At 25.9% G+C, this 13,558-nt stretch overlaps 5 protein-coding genes across 5 annotated transcripts in view; 2 read left to right on the top strand and 3 right to left on the bottom strand.

The window, feature by feature from the left end:
* Nucleotides 1-602: 602 nt before the first annotated feature.
* On the bottom strand, nucleotides 603-3,023 carry PmUG01_11043300 (conserved Plasmodium protein, unknown function; the record flags this gene model as incomplete). The annotated part of the gene is made up of 1 exon (XM_029006094.1): nucleotides 603-3,023. The coding sequence occupies one exon, from the start codon at nucleotides 3,021-3,023 to the stop codon at nucleotides 603-605; it is 2,421 nt and encodes an 806-aa protein (XP_028862618.1).
* Nucleotides 3,024-3,904: 881 nt separating this feature from the next.
* On the bottom strand, nucleotides 3,905-5,140 carry MSP10 (merozoite surface protein 10, putative; the record flags this gene model as incomplete). The annotated part of the gene is made up of 1 exon (XM_029006093.1): nucleotides 3,905-5,140. One exon carries the CDS (start codon nucleotides 5,138-5,140, stop codon nucleotides 3,905-3,907), a length of 1,236 nt encoding a protein of 411 aa, XP_028862617.1.
* A 3,228-nt stretch (nucleotides 5,141-8,368) lies between these two features.
* PmUG01_11043100 (cleavage stimulation factor subunit 1, putative) lies at nucleotides 8,369-10,243 on the top strand (the record flags this gene model as incomplete). Its single annotated transcript, XM_029006092.1, has 1 exon — nucleotides 8,369-10,243. The coding sequence occupies one exon, from the start codon at nucleotides 8,369-8,371 to the stop codon at nucleotides 10,241-10,243; it is 1,875 nt and encodes a 624-aa protein (XP_028862616.1).
* A 1,119-nt stretch (nucleotides 10,244-11,362) lies between these two features.
* PmUG01_11043000 (conserved Plasmodium protein, unknown function) lies at nucleotides 11,363-12,259 on the top strand (the record flags this gene model as incomplete). Its single annotated transcript, XM_029006091.1, has 1 exon — nucleotides 11,363-12,259. One exon carries the CDS (start codon nucleotides 11,363-11,365, stop codon nucleotides 12,257-12,259), a length of 897 nt encoding a protein of 298 aa, XP_028862615.1.
* A 629-nt stretch (nucleotides 12,260-12,888) lies between these two features.
* PmUG01_11042900 (DnaJ protein, putative) overlaps nucleotides 12,889-13,558 on the bottom strand; it is a gene marked incomplete at both ends in the record, with an annotated part of 1,083 nt that continues 413 nt past the window's right edge. The window contains one exon of the mRNA XM_029006090.1: nucleotides 12,889-13,558. This exon is cut by the window's right edge and continues 413 nt beyond it. Within this exon, the coding sequence (XP_028862614.1) occupies nucleotides 12,889-13,558 (670 nt within the window).

Here is a 13,558-nt window from a genome sequence, read left to right as displayed (position 1 = left end):
AAGGATGTGCAAGAAAAAATAAAAGAAAACGAAAAAAATAGACAAAATAGGAAAAATAGAAAAAACATACCCAACAAATGCTTCCACTATATTTTCTCAGTCAATCGCAAAAAAAAAAAAAAAAATTCTTTTTCTGCTTAATATTCAAAAGAAAAAATGATCTAAAGGTCTAAATGTTATTTTATTACATGCTTTAATTTATATTTTTGAAAAATATATACATAATAATGAACAAACTGATAAATATTTCAAATGAAAGGGAATGGTATATAATCAACAAACAAACGTCGAATAAGTCAACAACAACAAAAAAAAAAAAAAAAAAAAAAAAGCATAATGAAATTTTATAAATAATAAAATGAAGAATGGTTCCAAAAAATTAAACACACACACACACACAAAAAGGTATATTTTTAAATAAATTTTTGTATAAGACAATATTTGACCAAATTGTGAAGGAGCAAAATTGAGATGAACATTTCAAACACATACACCTCCTTTTATTTCTTCTTTACGATTTATAGCTATCCCCCTGTTGATGTAGTAAAATAGTGAAATTTATGGTATAACAAAATTGAGGATTTTTTACACGTTGAAAATTCTCACTTTATATAACTTCCATTGCTAATAATGAATATAAAACTTAAAATATGATTTACATGATTTTTATTACTGTTCCCACTACTAAAAAGGATATGCTGATAATTTTTATATATACTATTTTTAAAATAGCTAAAAATTTCGTAAGACAGTTGTGCATTTGAGTCTTCAATAATGTTGTCCATACGCATTTTTTTAATAAGATGAAGTAATAAATTTAAAAGATAACATGTTCTATTTAATATTTTTATTTTCTTCAAATCGTTCATAGTAGTAAGTGAAGAATTATTTAACAGACAGTTATCTTGTGCTGTTATATTTTTAAAGCATACATATTTCAAAAAATAAAGCATACAACTCAGTAACAAATTAAAATTAATAAAAACTTTTTTTTTTTTTTGAGATAGATGAAAATATTTATTTTTTTGGAAAATTTTGAAAATGTTTATAAAAGTTCTAAGGATATCATACGTATCAATTACACTTAAAAATAAATTATGGTTATTCGTTTTATTCTGCAAAATTAAGAATTTTAAAAAATTAGTAAACTTCGTTAAATAATATAAATAAAATAAGGAACTAATTTTTTGATCTTCTAAAAAATTTGTTATATTAGCTAAAATTACTGTATTTTCCCGATAAAACAACTTTTCACATTTTTTTTTATTTAATATAATTTTATATATAGAAATAATAATATCATTAAAATGATTTTTTAAATCCTCTTTATGTCTCATAATGCTTATACAAAAAATTGCAAATGTTTTGCTATTAGTTTCTTTTGAAACTAAATATTTTATTCTTTCAAAAAGAATATCAAAATTTTTCCTTGAAATTTTGGTATCAAATATAATTAGGTCAAATATATTACATAAGTCAAATAAATTTATAAAATTTATATATTTCAATAGCAAATAATTTGACAAAATATACAGAAATTTATTTTTCCATTTTCTTTTAATGCTAACATAAATAATGATAGACATACTATGCACGTTTTCTTTTATGCACTTATTTTTTTTCCTATCATCCTTTTTTTTCAGTACTGCTGGAAAGGTAGTAGAAGGGGAAGAACTGGCTTCACCCCCCTTCACAATTAGATCTGATATATGGTCAATTATTTCGTCTTTAGCTGCCGACGCACTGTCCATTTTGAAGTGCCCCACTTTATTTTCCCCGCCATTGCAGCGGCTCCCTTGTTCTACCTTTGCCTCTTCATCTGCTTCTGTTTCTACGTCTACCTTTTCCTCTGCTTCTGTTTCTACGTCTACCTCTGCATCTGTATCCGCTTCTTTTTGTACATCTTTGTTCTGTTCCACTTTCACTATTCCCTCGCTCCTTAATTCACGCGGAGCCTTTTTTTCCAAAAATTCAAATTTTTTCTTTTTTTCGAACCGCAGAAAGTTGTTTTCTAGGTGCTCATGAAAAGAGGTGGTGATAATACTTTCCAAAAAGTTAAGGGATAAATACAGATGTAATAAAAATGTATACATAGACAAACTTCTTATATTTAGGGGATAACTTTTTAAGAAAAACATGAATGTCGACAAATCATGCAAATTAAAGGAGTTATATTCATATTTGGAAAATTTATTTTTGAAATACAACATTTGACCTTTTTTGTCTTCATCACTTAAGTTACATATCAAATCGTAAAAGTAATGCATATCAACATTCGTATTTATAGTATCTATGCTTAAGATAAAAAAATCTTTTACACATTCTTTATAATTATAACTTAGGAGAAAAAGAAAGTTGTATAAAAGTACGTCATTTTTTTTTTTTTTTTTATGTAAAATGTCTAAAGTTAAGAAATATATAAATTTAAATATGCAGAAATGAACAATTTTTTCACTGTTTATAAGTTTCTCTTCCGACAAGCATTTTAATATAATCGTTAACTCCTTTAGGGTAAACAGATTAATATTGTTAAGAAATATATTATTAAATCTGTTGTATACTTTTATTTTATACTTGTTCGAAATTTTTTTTCTTAATTTATGAAAATTATGTAGGATACAAGCAAAGTGGATATAGTTCCGTTCGGACTCTTCAAATATGTGAGGCAAAAGAAAATTTACTTTTCCTTCTAAGTTTTTCTTTTCATCATAGTTTTCATATTCCCTCTTTAAGGACTTTAAAATTCTTATAATGTGCTCAAAATTGATGTTTGATTTTTTCGTTTCTTTTACTAAGCCGTTGATAGCCCTCGTTGAGTATGGCTTTATGTTCGTGTGAAAAAGGTGAAATAAAGGGCTAATTTTTTTGGGGGCAGAAGAGGAATTACTACTGCCATGGTGAATAGAATTCCCTTCTGTGTTACTGCAGAAATTTATTTTTTTTAAATCTACGAAAAATCTGTTGTTACATTTTTTATTTTTTTTTCCATAAAGATATATAATTCTTCCTACGCCTTTTATCATGGCGTTTGTTTCCTTTGTCGGTTTGCTTGGCAATGGAAAGCAACTTCGTAAGTAGCATTCGTGTCAATGATAGCAAGTACGTAATAAATATATATACATATTTATGTACTTATAGATATACATATATACGTATATATATATATATGTACTTTTTTATACTACTCGCATATTCTTATACGATGTATACCTTTTTTCTATGATATGCATATTTTTATATGTACGAATATATGTACTTGTGTGTCATTTGCATGACTAGTTGAAAATATTACGAAAATTTAAAAAAAACAAAGTCGCGAAGTTGAACATAATCCATAATAAATGAACAAAAAAAATGCCCAGATTTTTGTATCCGCGAAAAAAAAAAAAAAAAATAATAAATTAATCATAACAGTTATAGCAATCATAGTACTCAAAGCAGTCATAACGATTATAGCAATCAAAATAATCGCAATAACTGCAATAATTGCAGTAGCTGCACTATTCAGAGTATTCATAACAAAGAAATTATAATATTAATCATAACAATGATGACGTAAAAACGGAAAGAGATTAAGATGTAAAATTTAAAAAGATAACAGATGATGACATTCATTGACGGAAAACAAAACATATTTACCTTTTGACAAAACCACAAATGCAGCAATATTTTTTAATTATATATATATATGTACATGCATATATATATGTACATGCATATATATATGTACGTATTTATATGTACGTATTTATATATACGTATTTATGTGTACGTATTTATGTGTACGTATTTATGTGTACGTATTTATGTGTACGTATTTATGTGTACGTATTTATGTGTACGTATTTATGTGTACGTATTTATGAGCATATATCTGTACATGTAGAGTATTCCTTAAAGCATGTTAAAAGAGAAATTTCTGAACAACACCAATAACAACTAAGAGGAGCAAGTACACCGATTGCCTTGCTTGAGATCCCATAACACAGAATATACCGTCACCAAAATAATCATGTTTACACTGACATCTTATATTATTATTTTTATCAGTTGAACAATCTGCATTTTTATCGCAATTTCCATTTTTCTTCTTACAATCCTTTGTAGTCATAGGTATACACTTAAAATAGTCTACGGAAGTATCTTGCACATAATTTGCTCTACACCTGCATTCTTCTTTATCTTTATCAACAATATAACAACGAGCATTAGCTCCACATTTTGAATATTCACATATATGGTACATTTTGAAATGTACAAAATTTTTAATAGCTTTAGTGTAGAATTTTGTTTTCAAAATTACTTGTTCAAAATTATATACAACATTATCTATTTGGCTAGTGGTTTCCTTAATATCGTTCCCTTCTTTTAACAATGTTTTCTGAATATGTTCTGATACCTCAGGTTTGGGTTTTCTTGTTTCTTTATTTTTAAAAAAATTATCATAACTATATGGGGACGTATTTGCCATACTTTCTCCACCTTTCTGACTAGTAACTTCCTTACTGTTTGATTCCTTTGATTCAGGTGGGTCTTTTTTTGCTGCATCGTCAACACTGGGCTCTTGCTTTTGTTTGTTAATATCTTTATTATCTTCAGTTGGATTTGTAGTATCATCATCCTCAGCTTTAATTGTTTGATTTTTACTTGAAAAAAAAGGAACAAATTTATCTTTTACATAATTAAATGCATGATAAATTTCGTCCTTTATACTTCTTTCTCCATCCTCCTCCTCATCATCATCATCTGATGCATTCAAAGAATTCTTATTCTTTTTGTTGTCATTCGAATTGTCTGATTGCATATCACTCTCGTCTATATTATCTTTCCTTTTTCTTAAAAAAATTTTTTCAAAAGCATTAAATATACCGGTTGGGCTGAACTCGGCATTTTCATCATCCTGTATATTTATTTTTCCCGAGTTATTTCCAGCAAAGGCGTTATCATTATCATTTCCATTTCCTCCTTCGATTGATAAGTTTTCATGATCATCATTATCAACTGCATTATTTTCTTTGTTCGAAACGTCTTCCTTTTTCTTATCTTTTATATCATTTGTATTTATGTAAATTACATTGTTTAAATATAATAGGAGCAAAATTGTTAAGGAAATCGACTTATTCCACCTGATAAAAATCATCTTTTACCTTTTTCGTTCATGCAAAAGTTAATGTCAAAAGGTCAGAAAAAAATAAAAATTATGGATAAACGTGCACGTGCAAATGTGTGTCGTGGGGGTTTACGCATGTAAAAATATGTACATATATAAATATATATACATATACATATACATATACATATACATATACATATACATATATATATACATATACATATATATATACATATACATATACATATACATATACATGTACATATACATATACATGTACATATACATATACATATACATATACATATGTTATACTAATTCGCACTTCTTATTTTATATAAAATTAAAAGAAGTGCTGAAGTACAAAATAACATTAACAGAGAGTCAAGGGGAATTACAAAAATTTAAAAATACAAACGTAAAAATATGACCAATTCAGGAAAAACAAAAATCGACCAAGAAAAAGAAGTCGAACGGGAAAACAAAAAGGAAATGAAAAAAGAAGAAAGTGAAAATGAAAATTAAATGGATAATGAATACAAAAACGAAAGAGAAAACAAAATCACTAAGAACACCATAAAAAAAAAATAAAAAAAAAAAAATAAAAAAAATTGTGTATACGCGATTTTCAAATAATGCACTGTAAAATTAATTTTTTTCCCAGCTCATTTTTTTCCTTCCATATTACTAATTTTTTTGTTTTTTTTGTTTTTTCTGTTTTTTTCTACTCGCAAATACAAATAGTTGAAAGAAAACTAAAAAGAGAAATAAATTAAAAAAAGAAATAAACTAAAAAAAGAAATAAACTAAAAAATTGTAATTTCTTGTGCTGAAAAGATAGAAAAGTTCAGAAAAAATTAAAAATAAACTCTCCAAAATATTATTCTAAATTTTGACGAGAAAAATTTAAACTTGGATGATAAACTAAGGAGCACGGTAAAGCATTTAAATATATACATGTACATATTGGACAAAAAAACAAAGAACAAAAAAAAAAAAAAAAAAAGTTGAAAAAAATAGCAATTTAAAAATTATGTCGACTAAATCGCAAATGCGACAACATAATTGTATTACCAAATGAATACATTGGTCGTATGTACTCATTTTTTTTTTTTTTTTTCCTTTCTTGTAAAATCAACCATACTGGACAGAAAAATATAAAATTTATGGTAAAAATTACGAATGTGTACCATATAATATAAAGAATTAAAAAAATTAATTTTTGGTTTTTCCAAAAAATGGAGAAAAAATTTATACTAAGCATTTTATAATTTTTTGCATTAAAGAATTTAAAATTAAATTAAAATTGTTTTATTTTTTACAACAAATGGAAAAGCAATAATCATCATATAGTACACTTTTATAGTGTACACTTTATTTTATTTAACAGTTAAACAAGTGGTGTTTACGTACATATTACCAGCATTATTTCCTCATTTCTTATTTTTTTTCACTTCTTATTACATATTTTGTTTGCCGTTTCAATAAAATTATAAAATGCGTAAGAGTAAATTCATAGAACAATTACTCTGTCCACATATGTATCTTTTTCATAATTAACTGGTAAATGGGCTTTTATTTTAGGAAATTTCCAGGAAAGTTTTACCATTAAATGGTAATAGTGAACGCTTAAAAAATATATAAAAATGATTAACGATAAAAAAAGTAAAATAAAATAAAAAAGGAAAAACGTAAAAGAGGAAAAAAGGAAAAATTCTTTCATTGCATATTTGTCATTTTCTTCGTTTTTATTCCAAATATAAATAACGTTTAACACACTTACAAAATGCGTAGTAATCATGTAGTTTTCCCCTACTGGATAAACGCATAACATGAATAAGCACATATATGCTTTTTTTCGTTACATTAAGTTCTATACCTATATATTTTTTTTTTTTTTTTCTTGCTAATATAAAACAGAAGAGGAATCATTTTATATTGAGCTTATTCCATAAAATGTATGACGACTCATATTTTAAATTTTTTATGCTGAGTACTTTTTGTAGTACCATTACTTTATAATCATTTCAACTTGTATATAAAAATCTTACGAAAGCTTTGTTTTTCATTCTGGCATATTTAAACAAAAAAAAAAATTTCTTTTTGTATATGAAAAATGAAAAAGGTTTACAACTGTTCAATTTAACAAAATAGCACACACAAAATTGTAATGTGTATTATAAGGGTGTGAATTTGTTTCAATTAAATAATGTCTTTTTCTGAAAAAAAAAAAAAATATTTTTTCTATATAGTTGTAAAATTTGCTAAATATATATTCATTAATCAAATTGCCTTTGACACCTATAATTATTAACTGGGTACAATCAATGGATGAAAATTTTATGTAAAACTTTTTTTTAAAAGAAAAAAATACAAAAATTTACACACAAATATGTAAATAAAACTATTTTCTTATGGTTCATGCGCCATAATATAAACCCATATTTATCAGTATTCGCTCGATTCTAAAGGGGAAGCTGTTTTTTAATGCTAGAAACACACGCTCTTAACAGGTGTTTTTAGCGTATATGCATATTTATGTACATGGCTATTTGTTCATATGTATGTATGTACGTTTATATGCATATATAAAATAATGCTCCTTCGTTTAATATCTGAAAACAAATTGATATATTTTAAATGTAAACGCAAAACTTTCTGTCATGGTTAATATTCCTTACGTGTAAATCACATGCACAAAAATAATGCAATAAATTATTTTTTTTTTAATTTTTTTTTTTTTTTTTATTGAAAAAAAAGAGGGAAAAAAGAGAATAAGAAATCTGAAAATATAGAAATAGTACATACATTCCTCGTTATATTTATTTCCACAAGTTCAAAATATGTGAACAAAATAAAATGGCAAATAAAAAAAATAACCTGATTTTATATATATAAAAAATAATATATATGTGCATGTACATATATATATATATATGGCTTAGGTTAAGCAGGATCTTTTTGATTGTGCAATTTGGAATTTCTTTATTTTTTTTTTTCGAACAAGTAATAATTTTTCTTTATCACTGTCGAGGAATGGAATTCCTTCAGTTCATGTTTAAACCTTGTAAATATATAATTTCTTTTTAATTTTTATGAATAATACAAAGATGGTATGCCTATATATATCTGAATTTTAATACGAAATATAGCTATAAGGAAAGATAGAGAAAGAATAAGGAATAGTGGAAACCACCACCACACGATAGTTTTTTTAATGTATTAGCTACAAAGCGAATTTAAAATAAATTTTTAATGAAGGAATTTAACGACAATACTTCTTTTTTGCCAAATGTTGTAAGTAATGAAAATGTCAATAATGGTAGTAGTATATCGAACGATGAAAATATCGCGCATAATGAAAACGTAGATGAAAATGAAAACGTAGATGAAAATGAAAACGTAGATGAAAATGAAAACGTAGATGAAAATGAAAACATAGATGATAATGAAAACGTACGTCATAGTGAAAATTTAGGTTATGATGAAAACGTAGATGATAATGAAAACGTAGATGATAATGAAAACGTAGATGATAATGAAAACGTAGGTCATAGCGAAAACGTATATCATCGTGAAAGCCTGTATCAAGGTAAAAGCCTATATCATGGGGAAAGCCTATATCATAGTGAAAACATATATAAAAATGAATTAATAGATGATAATGACATTGCACCAATCAGCGACTGTGTAACAAGTAATTATAATGACGTAACTGTTGTGTCAGATGAAGAAGAGGCTAAAGAAAAAAAAGAGGAGTACAACAAATCGTTTAGCACTGTAAAGATGGAAAGACCCATTTGGAACATTGATAAAATTGCATTTTATGAAATTGTTTTGAAACAACTTAAAGATGACAATTTAACTGAATCGTTCGATATTTTAAAAAGGGAGTTAAATTTAGAAGAAAATAAGACTGCTGAAGAAAATTATCTATTCAATTTATTTACAAAGAATATATTTAAAAAACCTGAAATAAACAATGAAGAGGAATATAGAAAAAAATTGACGTCATACGAAATCTTAAATAAAAAATTAAACATATCCAACAACAATTGTTGCATTCTAAATTACGATGTAAAAAACGGAAAAGTGAGAAAAGTATATTCTTATGAAGTTACGGATCGTATTGAATTAATTCATAAAAATAAATGTATTTGTTGTGCAACAAATTTTACAAATAATATTTTGTGTTCAGGTGGTTCAGATAATATTATAAAAATAGCTAAAATAAATGATATAAAAAAAAAAAAAATTTTTACTATTGATAATAAACATACAGGAAAAATTAATTGCCTTAAATTTCATCCTATGAAAAATATTTTATTTTCAGCAAGCGATGATTGTACAATTCAGATTATGGATGTAAATAAAATTTTAAAAAAGAAAAAGCAACAATATAATAAATATAATAAAAATATACGTGAAAAATTACATGATGACCTGTTCAGAAATATTATAATTCAAGATAAAAATCCTTTTATATCCATGTGTGTACATCCGTGTGGTGATTTCCTTTATGCAAGTAATAAAAATGAAAATATATTAAAATTATATGACCTTGAAACTTTAACATGTTTTACGTCATCTGATCAAAACACATATCATACTTCATCCATTAATGATATTAGTGCAACATCCGATGGAAATATATATGCTTCCGTTTCCGTTGATGGGAATATAAAAATTTGGGATGGTCATAATTCTCATTTAATACATACACAGTTAAATGCACATAATGGGTACTCTATTCAATCAGTCAAATTTAACAAGTCAAATTGTTATATCATAACATCAGGACTTGATGGACAAACAAAAATTTGGGATATAAGAAATTTTAAATCCCTTTTTACCTTTGGACATGGGTTATCATGTTCTTCAAATAAAAGTATCTTTATGAATGATGAATTGCTCTTAGCTAATATTATTCAAACAAATGATCATTTTACATCGAAATTTTATATTTACAATTCCTATTTTGGAAATATAGAGCATAACATACAAGATATACACATAGATCAGATATCTGATATTGTTAATGCAAAAGATGGGTTGAATGTGCACACAGCTGGGTATGATTGTGTGTGCAAGACCATTAAAATTGAGCAGAAATACGTGCACGATTATTAGCTAAAACATAAGTACTTAGCAATTTTGTAAAATGAGCAAGGTGTAGTTTACCGAATTTGGTATAATTTGTAAATAATGTGGATGCAAAAAAATGCATAACTTCACTATTATTTGAACAATTTTTTTTTTTTTAAACTCTGTCTAATTCCGTTCATTATGAAAATATGTACATATATATATATAGATATACGTGGGAATATGCATCCACACACGAAAACATTTACATACACATATACGCGTTCACATGGATATAGTTATGCCGCACTTTTACCCATTTTGATTAATTAACCCATATTGTGTGCTTTTTTAAAAATTTCTCCAATGTCTAAAATTTTTGGTAATTAACGTTTTTTTTTTTTTTTTTTTTAAATTATCCACATTTTCTAGTATTCATTTTGTTTTCTTTAATTTTACCATATTACAGTTTTGAATTTTTCCTTTTTTGCATTTTTATTTAACAAACTTGTATTTTTAACATACTTGAATAAATGGAAAGAGTGGGGTCAAAAGTTTTAGTTAACAAGAAAACCTCTTTTTTTCATAGAAATACAAATTTTATAATCTACTGTGCAAAGCAAAAATTTACCTGACCAGCTAGCCATTTTGGTATTTTAGAAATATGTGTAAGAAAAAAAAAAAAAAAAAAAACTGCTTAAGTATGCTTGCATGTATATACATATATTTATATATTTCCATATTTATCTTACTCTTTTTGCACCACATGTATCTGTCTTTGTAAAAATTAATATAAAAAGCATGTGAACCATGCGCAACGTTATTTTAACCTTTTCGTTTACAAAATTGTAAAACAAAAAAAACGTTAGCGTATATATATATATATATATGCAATTTGAAGAGCTCACCAACGTTACATCTATATGCAGATATTACAAAATTGAGGTAGTCTTCATTGGTTACTACATTACTCGACAAACTACGGAACTTTTAGTAAATAATTATCAGTGCCGCGTGTATATTCACATATATATATATATATATATATATATATATATATATATATATGTGTATGTAGGCGCGTGTGACCACTTGATACTGGACGCAAGGGAAGCTATATTGCTTCATAGCTGCATAAACGTTCAAGTTCGTGAAAAGTGAAAAATGAGTAAAGCAAAAATTGATGATTTTTTTGAAAATTTTTTAAACCTTCCCAGTACGAGCAATAGCACAGATAACTCAGATGATACAATTGGTTCAGATACGAGTGTAAAAACAAGTCATTTGTTGTACGATAAAGATTTAGAATCAGACGAAAAAGAGAACGAAACACATTTTTCCCCAGAACGTTACGATAAAGAAAAAGGCAAAGAAATGTCCCATTCAGATATTGAACTTGGTGTTAGGAGAAAATTCTTGAAATCAATATTAAAAGATAAAGAGAAACAAAATATTTATGAATTCAGAAAATACCTATCTGAAAGCAATGTGTTTTTTACCTTTGTGCATATATTCATAGAACTAATAAATAATAAGGAGAAAATTGAAAACCCATACGAATATATTATTAACTATTTTCAATTAAATAAAAGCGACAACAATGATGTAAATAAAAAAGATTTAATAAAAGAAAATTTATTTTACAAAAAACGAAATGAAGAATTAGCTAATAAAATAAGTGAAGTACACGTAGAAATTATGGATGTTAAAAAAAAATATTGTTGTAACGATATAGCAAATTTCTTTTTCAAAAACGAATTCGAAAAATTTAGTGCTTGTGAAATTTTCAGTAAAATTAAAAAAAATGACAAAAATGACGAAAATGACGAAAATGCAAACACAGATATATCATCATTCTTTTTTACAAAAGACACATTTTGTCTTTTTTTAAATTTTCTAAATCATTCAACTAGAACCGAATTACATGATTTATTAATGCAGAAAACAAGCACACAAGAATATTCTCTTCTTTGGAATAAACTGTTAAAAGGGTTAGAAGATTTTGTAAAATATTATCTATCTTTTGATAAGTTCACCGACGATGCGTTTCACCCGACATAAGAAGGGAGTATGCAAATATGACTACGCATATTTATAATGCTTATACAAGCAGGATTAAGTAGATAAATAGTTGTTGTTCAAAAAATACAAAATGGGGAAGATATAGGATATCATAATAGAGCGCTGCACATGGTGCTGCAAATTGGTGTACAATAAACGGTACGGAAAGAATAATAAATTATAAACATGTACATGCGTACATACATACGTATGGATGGGCGGAGTGATACATGCACATATGCAAAAACTGTCATTGGGTGGTTAAAAATAAAACCTTTTTGCAAAGAAAAAGCTCACTCTATTGTATTTCGGCTTATTATATTTCAACGTACTTTAACTTATCCCATTTTATCTTATCTCATTTTATCTTATCTCATTTTATCTTATCTCATTTTATCTTATCTCATTTTATCTTATCTCATTTTATCTTATCTCATTTTATCTTATCTCATTTTATCTTATCTCATTTTATTTTATCTCATTTTATCTTATCTCATTTTAACATATCTCGTTTTAACTTATCTTAATTTATCTTATTTTAATTTGTGTTGATCTTTCTGCTCGTGCACTGTACCCTGTCCTGGTATTTTCATAATGTGCTTCTTCTTTTCTTAGATGTCGTACATTCACTAGATAGACTTAACGGACTGAGCACAAAGTATGACCGTTGTAAATAAAGTAATGTAAAATTTATTTTTTGAAAAGAATTGAAAAATATTATCCATCAAAGAATTAGACACGTGTTTCATTTTTATTACATTGACAGGTGAAAAAGGACCGGATATACGATTTCCAAAAACTCTATGGGCACTTTCAGGTAATGTATAATTTGCTCTATCTACGACAATTAATTCATGATAAATATTTAAAAATTTATATTTTATATATAAATACATTTCTGTATCTTGTAAAATGTGCGAATACTTTTTTTTTTCTGTTTCACTTTTTATTTTAATTAATGGTTTTGGAATTTCACAAAAATAAGCAAAAGAAAAGTCATCATTAAATAATAAAGAGCTATTTTCAACTCTTGACTGTAAAATTATAGTTAAATCTAAAAATGGCCCTTGTATATGATCTTCTGTAATTGGTTCAATATTGAAACAATTATTTATACATTCATCTTTTAATGTCAAGTTACCAAATAAAGCTTTTTCTATTATTAAGCCATTTTTTTCCTTTTCATCTTTAAGCTTTTTGTTATATATGTTTTTTAATTCGTTTATTTTATTTGTATATATAATATCAGCTTCCTTCTCTAATATTTTCCTTTCTTCCTCTATTACATTTTCATCCATA

Source organism: Plasmodium malariae (genome assembly GCF_900090045.1).
Source record: "Plasmodium malariae genome assembly, chromosome: 11".
Classification (NCBI taxonomy): domain Eukaryota; phylum Apicomplexa; class Aconoidasida; order Haemosporida; family Plasmodiidae; genus Plasmodium; species Plasmodium malariae.
This window is presented reverse-complemented; position numbering and strand designations above follow the sequence as displayed.